Below are 11,985 nucleotides of genomic sequence, written 5' to 3'. Positions count from 1 at the left end.
ATGAATGGGTTTATATACACGAGAAAGAAGCAACACAATTCATTTTCTTGCTGATAATTAAGAGCAGTTAATGTTACTATGTCTCAGGAAATGAGGCAAGAAGGAGGGATAAAAATCACTATTTTATAGTTAACAAACTGGTTTCGATGACTTATCCAAGATTATGCACTAAGCTCTTCAAAAACAACATTAATTTTGGAAAATAAGTTACTTGTATTAGGCACAAAAAATTTAACTACTTTGAATGTCTGACAACTTCCCAAAATAATATTTTCAGTCATACCTAAATCACATCCTCATGTTCTTATAATGTGTAAAAATTCACTCTAGTTTCACACAACAATTTCTTCAAGCACTGTCCCCAAAACTTCTTTGGCCAGATAATAGAGATAAATCTAATTTCAAAGGAGTTCATTGATTTTGGGAAAATGGACAGTTTGACTTACTTAAATATTGGAAACCCCCCAAACTTGGCAGCCAATCCTACGTGTTCCAGACCACCTATTGTTCAAAATACTAAGGAATGCATTCCTAAGTAAGTCACCAGACAAGTAGAAGAAAACTTGTAACACTTAAAAGTGAAACTTCCCCATTTGATCAAACAGTGCATTACTAGAGGAATATTCTCCAAGAAATAAGTGTGGGTGCCAAGATTTTGAATAAACAGTAACCAAATGCCCCTAATTTATTATAGACAATAGCCTGGAAATGGACACTAATTGTTTAAACCTAATTTTTTTTCTATTATGATTCTGATGTTTGGGGCATGTCAAGGACGTAGGCCTTCTTAGACATATCCATGTAGAAACAGAGCACATTTTATTACCCCTCATCCAAGCAAGCCTCATTGCAAAGATTCTTGTCTGAGCTTTAAAAACTGTTTCTTTACAACTTACTTCAGGAAAACAGGATAAGGTACTGCCAGCCCTAAGTTTTCATGGCTCATATGTGAGCCATTAACGCATCGATGTGTTGCCACCTTCCTTCCAGGGTGAAGGAAACTTTTAAGAGGATGTGGCTAAGTCGGTGATTTTCCCTCTAATGCATCTGGTCATGAGGGTGTGTGTAGCACTCAAGATCACTAGGGGATCTCAGTCCTGATTGCTCAATAAAACAGACTCTGGACTGTTCCCATCTGCAGCAAAACACACACACACACACACACACACACACACACAATGTTTCTTTAGCCTCCAACTTTCTAAAGAAATCATTGTTCCCTCTATCTACTGATTTTCATAACCATAGAACATGAGAAATACTACTCATAAGGTTCTCTTCCTGTTTGGAGATCAATGTGTCTTTTGTATCATGGTATAAAATCTCCACAACCCAAGAATTGCACCATGTAAAATAAATTCTGTTAATTGATTCCTTTGCCTTAAGGAATGTTAGGTACTGCCTTAGAGTCTAAGAACTGGGGTGAATTATAAGCCAAATGTCTAGGAAGCATAAAATGCATATCCATGTTAAATGTGAACAAGCTAATATCATACTAGGACAATGACTTCAAGGTGGAAGTTTTGATCTTACAAACGTTTATTTTCCTCCACATTTATTGTGTTTTTTTGTAATACTGTGAAAAGTCTTCGTTTCCCTTTTCCCAAGTGTTGAGGTTCAAAAAGCCAGTTCTCAACCATAGACTAATCTTCATCTCTTCAATGTCTTGTTTTTATGTTGATTTAGTTTCATATGTAAGTATTTATATTAGTTTTCCTCAGGGATTTATACACCAATATATATATTTTCCTACACAAATATATATACAAGCTTTTGATCCTCATCTTACCACTTGACAATACAACTTTAAGTATGTTTTACACAGCTGTTCCTTGGTCAAGGTCATTTGCAAGAGCAAGTCGGTTTCTGAAGAAATCTTGTTTGGTGGGTGAAGGATCCATTGAGGGATTCTCATTAGTTTTTTCCCTGTATTCTGATCCACTGGACCTAAAATCTCAGCACACAGATAAAGTACAGGTTGATTTGGTTTTAATTGTTCTCAAATATTTTATCTATCCAAATTGTTTTGCATTTGTAAAACAGTTACCTCCTAGACCTGGAATAATATTTACTTCCCCTGAATTCATGACTCAGGACATGTGTAACTAAGATTTGCAGGGAATATAAAGAGAATATCTTTCTAATGCTTTATGGGGACAATTGTAACAACTGTGTATGTCAGTGTAAGATATTGTGTAATAACACTGTAAAAGGGGAACTAAGCTCAGAGAATTAAAGAAATCCTATTTTTTTATTTAACCAAGTAACTACTCCACAAACAAGTAAGGCCCTTAAATTAAAATGGATGGAATTCATTGTTCTCAACCAAGGTTATCAAGGGTCTTTACTGAACTTGGGCATTACATTACAAACTCTTGCTTTTACTGGTTTTCATTTTTGAATAAAAGATTTATTGAAACCAACCACACATATATGCTACATTTGGTAGAATGCAGAAATTGGTACAGTAATCAGATTGAGGAGATTCTGTAATCTCAACCACCACGAAGGAGACCAAGCCCAATCAATAGTCAACAACTCAGATCAGTCCAATTGAGTCCCCAGTCCAGGGTGCATTCTTCCTTTATCTTGGTTAAGCCAGTTGGGTAATCCATTCCAGCTCTGCACCTTCTCCAGTTTGTTCATGTCAGAAGTCCCTGGAGGGAGGAGGCTTTCTGGAAAACCTCTGATAAGCTAGGCTGGGGCCCTTTGGCTAGCTTAAACTCTGAGCTAGAATAGGTAAAACTATCCCGACTAGAAACCAGTATCTTAAAGACCTCATGTAGGATGTATGAAAGTGATGTTAGACATGAAGTTCTTTGTCCAAAGCTCCTACACAACTAAACAAATTCTCCGTATGTGGAGGCAGAGTCAGACATGCTTCCACTACCCACAGAGAAGAGTACGTCCTTTCCCTGCCATCGGTATACTATGAGTCCTCATTGTTGTTATTAGATAAGCTCATTATGACTATCATTTACTGAAATTACTGGGCAGAATTCAAACATCCTTTTTACTTTATTAAAAGAAGGAAGTTAGATCCACACAAAGAATAAAATCCTAATGTCTGGAAACCTGATGACTGACTAGATATTTTTACTTTTCACCCTGATAGTTGGTGTTACAGATGAAGCCACAGATGCCCAGCATGCTTCTACCTCTGGTCTGTAAGGAGCACTTTCCTACTACATCCCAATGCATAGAAGAAAAACTACTCAACCCAAGTGCCTCTGGGCAGTCATCAGATAAGATGGTATCTGGGTGGGGTGAAAGTCCTCTTCCTTTCCAGGAGCCCCCTTGGAATTCTCCCTTGAAACAAGCCCACCCTACTAGAACTCCTGGCCTTCTCTCGCCTCTCAGAACTCCCACCTGCCTCCAATTCAAGTCATCCCTGACAAGTACAGTTGTGTCCAAAATGTTAGGAAGATATGGACCATTTCATTCTTTCCCCCATATCGTCTATTATCCAGGAGACTAGGGAATGCCTATTAAGTTTTAGGGGCAGAAAGTAGGAAGCAAGATTTGAATCTGGCTGGTGTTTTTTCCTGAATCGTTCCCCTAACGTGGCAGTTTCTCATCAGAAAGTCATTAGTCAAAACTTGCAATCTCTACCTCACATTTCCCCTTGGCTACATCTGATCTCTCCAAAACCCAACATGTCATATTTGATGGTTCTAACATGCAACTATTTAGTGTTTACCTGGAAATGGGAAAGCTTTGATGTCACCACCAGCCCCAAGGACCACAGAAATCTTCACCAGATGCGTTCCCATTTCTGAAACAAATGCCAAAATCGCCCTGTCTAGTTTTCAAAGTCCACGAACTCAGCTTAGTTTTTTCTTTTTTAACTGCTCTTCTCATAAACAACCTCTGTGTGTCTCCAGGTTTGTGAATTTCTCTGTGCTTCTTGACATTAACTATTAATTAACTAATGGCTAACTTGCTAATCCTTTAAAAAATCAAGCATCCACTGTAGCCATGACTAAAAGCTCATTTTCATCCTTTTTAAAGACAATTTTAACTGACCTCTACACTGCGTACATGGTATGTGGCCACTTCGACAGCTGGACTCTTCCAAAGGTGTGGCTGTTAGGTTCTGAAGTAATATTGACCTAAATTACTTGGAAATCACCTGCAGACTGAGAAGAAAGGGCCAGAGTATTTGCTTTTACTCCCTTTCTCTATAAACGAGCAATGGCTTTGGAGCTCCTGGAGCCATGGCAGTTGAGTACAGGGCAGATCTGAGCAGGCACTGAAGACACAGGCAGGCAAACACTTGCTGGGTAAGGGTACAACACTGCCAGTACATTCTGACACTTAACCATCCAAGTTAAATTTGCTACAAATGAACCTTGAAAGTTTGGAGCTGGGGAAGGGAGGAGGGGGTGGAATCTGGGGCACAGAACCCTCTGACCTAAGAAGGGCTGGTTTTCTGATTGGAAAGACTGTCCACTTTGAAAGCTTTAGGAGACATGTCCCTGGAGAAGTAAGGGGCATGTCTCCTAGTAATCAACAAGGTGACTGACAAATGAGCTTTCGCTTACTACGTGTTTGCTGAGTGCTTACTATCTTTCAACCTTGCAGCTGGGTTACCCTTACATTTGGGCTGTAAGCTCTTAATGGACTGCAACTATTTCTTTTACTTCTTTTGTGCTAAACAGAACCTAGTACACTAAAGATCCTTAACTTAGGGATTGATTTCAAATGACCTATTGAGAAACACAATAAGGTTTGAGTAATGTACAATGTCATCCCTTCAACTATCTCCTTCAATTTTAAAGTTATATTGGGAAATACAATGGGAAATGAGAAAGAACTCCAAACTAAGTATGAATGTAGAAAGGACTTGAGATTAGGCTTTAGGAGGTAAAAAAGAAGGTGAGGGTAAAATTATCAATTGATTCTTTAGTAGTCCTGTATTCTATTACATGGTCTGTCCCACAGCCAAGACTGGGCATATGCATAAACAGCTGATAAGACACCAAAAGAAGAGGATTCAGATACTCAATTATATGGGGCCCGGCAGAACTACTCTCTCTGTGTGTGATTCAGACTGGAAATATTTTGATGTGATTGGTGGAGGGAGGGTAATGACTGGGAAGGAGCTACTCTGAGGTGTGTAAGTTATAAAGTGCTAAAGAAGAACAGAATGAGAGAAGAAGTAGAATTAATTATTTGGGAGTCGTATTGTTTATCTTCCACTGCTCCCAGATTTGAGGATAAAAAGGAAGAGCATTTGCATTTCTTAAACTGTCTTACATAATCCTCTTCCCCTACGTCACACCCCAAACCAAGAATTCTTATTAACCTAAGTGCAAGATTTATATACAAATATGAAGTAACATCTGCCTGAGACTTCAGGATAGTCTACACTTGAGTCTTTGACAACCTCCATATAGATCCTTCTAGAATGGGATAGTTTGCCTCCCATCCTCTCAAAGGCAGGGGGATAAGGATTCAGTCCAGCATCAGCCTATCACACTAGGTCTGCTCCTGACTTCTAAGACTCCTCATTTAAAACTGTAAAGTCACTTAACCTTTTCAAACGTTAAGATATGTGATCTTTCTTCTGATTAATTCTGGACAGCTTTCAGAGACATATGACCTGGTGTCTATCTACCCAGGACAAATGTGCCTGAGATAGAAACAGGGGATCATTCTTTTCCCCAAGTGTCTTGGGTATTTTTCAGGATTTTTTTTTAAAGATGTCAACTTGACTCTCCCTTTTGAATCCTTGTGGGTATGAGCATCCGGCCCTCCCAGCCTCAGAGGGAAGAGAACCCTTTCCCAGGTTTTCTGTTGCATCTGGCTCCATGCCTAGCTTCATCCCGAAGCAGCATTCTGGGTGTGTGGGGCCACCAGCCAAACAAGCCCCTATGGATACAAAAAGTGTGTCAGTGTAGACAGGAATGAGCCTCCAGAGGTAGGGTAGGCAGGCAGTGAGCCGCAGATGTGACACGGGCGGCTTTTCTGGCGCTGGTCCGTTCTGGACCTCTGAGGCCAGGCTCTGGCATGGTTCCAGTCCCCAGGGTAAAACCGCTTCCTAGTCACAGGGCTTGCTGCCAAAATGATCTCCCAACCACATGGGAGAAGAATGACCTGAGTCTCTTGCTGGTTCTTCCATCTGCCTGTCCACAGGCCTAACTTCAGAGTCCTCTGTAACAGCTCTTACATGAAGCTCCTACATAGCACCTGGGACTATGTCTTTCATGATTCCTGTACAAGTGTCTCACAAAGCACATGCATACAAGAAAGAATGCCTAATTGATGAGAAGAAGGGTGTGTTCTCAGCTAAGAGCACCTGGCCTTTCCATGCTACACTGGGGCTTCCTGGTCATTCCTCTTTACCTTAGCATAATGAAGCAAACGTCCCATGGTCTTTGCAGGGAAATGCTCAGGAAAAATCACTCAAGCTGTTTCTTGATCCCATGCCAAACCCCCAAAGTGTTCACTGTGGTACCCTGGACATAAGGCGATAAGCAAGCATCTCCTGGTGGTGCTCACAGTCCTACACCAGATGTAAAAAGCCAGGAAAGCCTGCCAGAGGAAGCAGCCATCTGTGTGGCCATTCATGTAACGCTTCGAAACTTAAATACAAAGTATGGTGGCAGCAATAGGATTGATGCAGGAGGGACTGAGATAAGAGAAGAGATAAGAGGAGTAAGGGAATCCATTTGGTTCTAAGAAGGATCCCAAAAAGTTGCAAGATGACTGGAAGCAATTAACCAACATGAATTTGAAGCGTCCACACAGCAAGTCCTCAGCATTGTACTGAGGGCTGTGAAGGGGCTATAGAAAGATAAAATCGGGTCTTCCACACGGTGAGTCTTTAAAATTATGGGTCCCAAGGCCACATTAATTACTTGTGTCAGATGTTAAAAAGATGTGATTATGCAGATTGATCCACAACAAAGTCAAACTACAGATAAAGCAAATCTCAGCCCTGGACATGACTCAGGTGACTGTCCTGGACAATCTCTCACCCAGGTGGGAATCCTTGTCATAACGTCCCTGACCAGGGTCACCTACCTTCTACCAAAGAGAACCCACTCCCTCACCAGGCAGCCAGCTCCAGTTCTAGGCAGTTGCATTTTTAGAAAGTTCTTCCTCTCACCCATTGCTCCTAGTTCTGCCCCCTGGACACAGAGAGGATAAATCTATTCCCTCTGCCTCAGGTAACTACACAGCGTTTTCTTCCATCTCTCCAAAACATGGCAGTTCGTAAAAAAAAAAACCAGTGGTGGATCCAGGGCTCATTGCTTTCCAACAGACAGTACCCAGTCATTATAAATGGCAGCGGGCAAAAAGTGGCTGTGTATTTTGGGAATACTGTGGTTAAAAAGACAAAGGTTCAAGCAGTGCCCTTACAGCGGTTCTCAACCTGTGGGTCGCGAACAATAAAAATACATCCTGCATATCAGATATTTACATTACGATTCATAACAGTAGCAAAATGACAGTTATGAAGTAGAAACGAAAATAATTTTATGGTGGGGGGGCACCACCACATGAGGAACTGTATTAAAGGGTCGCGGCATTAGGAAGGTTGAGAACCGCTGCTAGAAGGATTTAGGGACCTAAATCCCAAGGTCAGGCAGGGGAGTTGTCTGCCTCCAGGTTTCTCCACTCTTGACACAAGTAGGCACTAAGTCTGTGATCCTAAAGAGAGAGACAATTCTTAACTCCTCACCCGAAATCAAGGGGATCCAGCTAAAGCCATGCCTGTGTGCATGGGGCTGCCTTAGCGAAACTGAAAGGGGACTTTGCAGGGTAGGGCTGTTTCTGATTGAGTCATGTTTCTGTCTCTGCCTATTTCCCCTTCTTCCAGTAACAACAGGTGAGGACCAGCAGAGACCCACTGATCTCAGTACCACTCTCCCCAAGGGAGAAGAATTAGACAAACTATCAAAAAAAGAGTCCTCACTCCAGGCCTGCCCCCAATTCTTTCACCAGGATAATTCATTATCTAAATCAGCCCAGGAACCTCTACCTTTAAGAACGTGATTTTCCTGTGTTTCCTCATTTATTAGAAACTCTCCAACGGCAGCAATAATGTCCTTAACTTTTCCATCCACTAAAATATGAAGACTTACTGTTTAAAACTGACTGCAAGAACCTCCTCCACCAAGAAAAACTAAGCAGCAGGGGAAAATCTCTCTAAGGAAGAGTGAAGTAGGCCTGAGGACCCGTGGCAATAGAGACTGCAGTTTCTCAGGTGTGCAATGGCTGGACTTGCACAGTATGTTCCTTACATTTCATGCTGGGGTTAGACCACTGCCTCCCAGTATGTAAGACAGGGATGGTAAGTGCTGGCCAAAAAGAAGGACCAGAGAAGGGAAATGGCTTGTTTTTGCCTCCTATGGAGTGTGGAAACTCCATTACAGTGATTTTTTTAAACTAAGGCCCAAGCCAAATCTATTCAATCATTTCAGATAGGGAAGACACTGTAAGTCCCAATAAACAGTACTCTAGGGCCCTACAGGCAGAAGTGCTGAGATGCCTTAGAAAACTTTCCATTGCTCCCAACTCCCATAGAGGATCCCACTCCTCCCAGGCTAAAAGGAATTCCATGGTCACCAGCTCATTTCCCAGGGGACCGCCTCTGCTCACTCTGCTCAGGACACGTGACTTTGGGAACAAGGAAGTAGGGCTAAAAGATAGAAGAGGCAGAGGACAGAGCTGAGTTTGCTTTTACTCTAGGAGATTACAAGGAGAAACATCTTCACCTGCATGAATCGTGGCTACTGGGAGCAGGCACTGAGCTTGAAGCCGTTGTGTGAAACCAGGCTACTCCATACTTATTACTATAAAAACCTCAAGACTCAGCCCAAAGGGAAATGAGTTACAATGCTGTCTTGTCTAAGGGCTACTCACTTCTTTTTAAAGAGCTTGCGGAAGGAGCTGCGAAAGCCCCCTTTCTGGTCTTGCCTGGGGTTTTGATCGCTGAAAGACGTTTGTTCACTTTCTCTTTCTTCCTTTGGACAGAATCTGGTGGTGTCTTCTAAGTGCATCTCCTGAAAACACAAAAGAGGGATTTCTTTTTCACTCTGTTCCATCGTTAACATCTATCCTGACTGTGGGACATTTTTTTTTTTTTAAGCTCGGTCACTTTCCTCTTCCACCCCCAAAGACTAATGGTGGGTACCCTATTCCAACTACAGCAAACCTAGGCTAATTAAGAAATTAGTAGTTGAAAAGAGGATATTTTCTGCTGAGTGTAGCAGTATTTTCTATGTATCAAGGCAAAGAGTCTAGAGTCTATATCATAATCCTATATGATATAACAATAATTAAAGACCAGGAATTAAAGGAAATTGGCAAATGTTTAAAGAGTATAGAGAATAACTTCTTCTGGCACAAATACCACCTTGCTGGGAAACCAGATGTAGGACCCTCACAGCTCTGGGTATGTTTCCCTTTCTACAAAATAAGAAAGCGGCTTGATTGTAATACTAGTTTTAAACTAATGTTCCTAACTCTTCATTTTAGACATAAAAGAAGGAGTTTTTAAGAGGTCACATCTGTTTAAAAGTAAATATCAATTAATATTTCCAACCTGCACATATGCCTTTAATACAGCTTTTACAATTCTTAGTTCATGGGATTTGGAATGTAAAGTAAAAATAAGGCTCTATCTTTTGTGAACTCTCTAGTTTCTTTTTAACTGTGAGATGTGCTAAATAAAATAGATATGAATATATATTTATGTTCCATATGAACAAAATATTTACTTAAAGGTGACTGCAATTCAAAGCAAACAAAAATAGATGCTTAATTTTGAACCCAAGAAGTCAAAACAAAAGCCACCCTGAAAGTTTCATGAATTAGATGGATAACTGCTTGCTGATAGAGAAGCAAAGATCGGGGATTAAATTTTTTTTTTTCAAGAAACATATGGGTTTGAATTTGAGACCTTAACTTGGGATTGTAGTAGCAGATCTAGAGATTCTCTGATATTCTACTAAGGTTCAAAACTAAACCATGGAGACCAACATCTTGATGGGTTAGTGTGGTATTTCTCAAAGTGTGGTTTTGAACCACACTACAGGATCAATTGGGGCCTTTATTTAAAATATAGATCCCTAAGCCCCACCCAGATTTTCTGAACCAGAATCTCTGGAGTTACACACACTTAAGATTTTGAAAAGCTGTGGTGTAAGGTATGTTCCTGCTCAACTGCACTTAATGTTTCTATGAATCATCTAGGAATCTTGCTAAAATGCAGATTCTGATTCAGTAGGTCTGGGATGGGGCCCACATTCTGCATTTGTAACAAGCTCCCAGGTAGGTAATGCATTCATTCGTGGCCCAAGAACCACATTTTGAGAAAATTCAGTAGGTCTGGGATGGGGCCCACATTCTGCATTTATAACAAGCTCCCAGGTAGGTAATGCATTCATTCATTCCTGGCCCAAGAACTACATTTTGAGAAGTGGGCTTTTAGGGACTATTTAGAAACTAAGTCTATTAATCGTTTAAGGAAAATCTTTCTGTGGCATCATGCTCTTGATAATATCTTGCACTTGTATAGCATTCCATACTTTGAAAAGCATATTGACCAAGTTTATCTTCTTTGTCCTGATCCTCACAACAGCACTGTGAGGTGGGAAATGTATATATTGTCCTATTTTTACAGATGTGAAAACTGGAGGCACAGAGAAGACAAGCGCCCTGACCCGAAGCCCACAGCTATTTGGCAGCGGAATCAGGACTAGAACACAGATCTCCCCACACCTAGTCAGGTGTTCTTTGCAGAAAACATACTGTCTTTCTTTCTTAAAGACTAAGGTCTGACCTCATTAACTGTCCCCAAACCTTCAGACCAAGGTAGCCCACAGCTATTTGGCAGCGGAATCAGGACTAGAACACAGATCTCCCCACACCTAGTCAGGTGTTCTTTGCAGAAAGCATACTGTCTTTCTTTCTTAAAGACTAAAGACTAGGGTCTGACCTCATTAACTGTCCCCAAAGCTTCAGACCAAGGTCAGATAGCAAAATACTAAACGGTGACATGGAGGCCAGCTGGTGGATCAATGCTTCCCTGGCTATTTTGTGTTGTCTCCGTCCCGCGGGAGTCTGCAAAGTCACGTGACACCTGTTTCCAGTCAACGGGAAACCAGCTAGTCTTTGCCGTGAACTTTGCAGGGAGGCCACCGTGAGGCAGGGCAACTCGTGTCTTCCCGAGCTGCACGAGAGCTGGCACGGGTCAGGGAGTGGAGTGAGGCGGCAGTGTTGGATATTTTGAACATTTAAACAAGGAGGCGTGTGTGCCTCACCGGCAAAGGAAGAAACAGGCAGGCGGGGACTTGCCTGCAATGCTTTGCAAGTGAAGGACCCTGCCCTAACCAGTTTGGCTCAGTGGATAGAGCATCGGCCTGCGGACTCAAGGGTCCCAGGTTCGATTCCGGTCAAGGGCATGTACCTTGGTTGTGGGCACATCCCCAGTGGGGAGTGTGCAGGAGGCAGCTGATCGATGTTTCTCTCTCATCAATGTTTCTAACTCTCTATCCCTCTCCCTTCCTCTCTGTAAAAAATCAATAAAATATATATATAATTTTTTTTAAAGTGAAGCACCCTGAGGCGCTGCAGCTTGTGCAGGAAGGCAGAGGAGACCCCTAACTCTTTCCGTGGGTGCGGGGGTGGCGGGGAAGCAGGTGTGTCTTTTAGATCTCTTTGCCGTCATACATATCCATGCAGGGCATGCCAGCTGTGTCTCGGAGCCAAGTGCAGGGCGGACGCTAACACTCTCCTTTGAGGGCATCTGAGGTCAGGACAAGCCTTGACCCCAGCACCTGCCTTAATAGGCCGTTGGGACTCGCCCAGCCGGCCGCTCCCCACCTGGCAAGGCCCCCTCCACGCTGCAGGTGAGGCCAGGCTGCTCCCTGGACAGGTAGGCCCGGGTTTGGGTTCGGTTTTACTTTACCCTCCTTACTTCCAAATAGGTCTGCTTTTCGCTTTGGGACCTCTGCTGGGGGAAGTAGGTCC

At 42.2% G+C, this 11,985-nt stretch overlaps 1 protein-coding gene across 1 annotated transcript in view; it reads right to left on the bottom strand.

Annotated features, from left to right (window-relative positions):
• Window positions 1-1,508: 1,508 nt before the first annotated feature.
• Window positions 1,509-11,985, bottom strand: part of ARHGEF33 (Rho guanine nucleotide exchange factor (GEF) 33) — a 66,556-nt gene continuing 56,079 nt past the window's right edge. Inside the window, exons 18-20 of the mRNA XM_014538492.1 lie at window positions 11,839-11,917; window positions 8,875-9,014; window positions 1,509-1,947 (exon numbers count right to left, since the gene is read on the bottom strand). Coding sequence (XP_014393978.1) covers window positions 1,818-1,947; window positions 8,875-9,014; window positions 11,839-11,917 — 349 coding nt within the window. The 3' untranslated portion in view covers window positions 1,509-1,817. The remainder of the gene's footprint in view (window positions 1,948-8,874; window positions 9,015-11,838; window positions 11,918-11,985) is intronic.

Source organism: Myotis brandtii, unplaced genomic scaffold (assembly GCF_000412655.1).
Source record: "Myotis brandtii unplaced genomic scaffold, ASM41265v1 scaffold191, whole genome shotgun sequence".
Classification (NCBI taxonomy): domain Eukaryota; kingdom Metazoa; phylum Chordata; class Mammalia; order Chiroptera; family Vespertilionidae; genus Myotis; species Myotis brandtii.
This window is presented reverse-complemented; position numbering and strand designations above follow the sequence as displayed.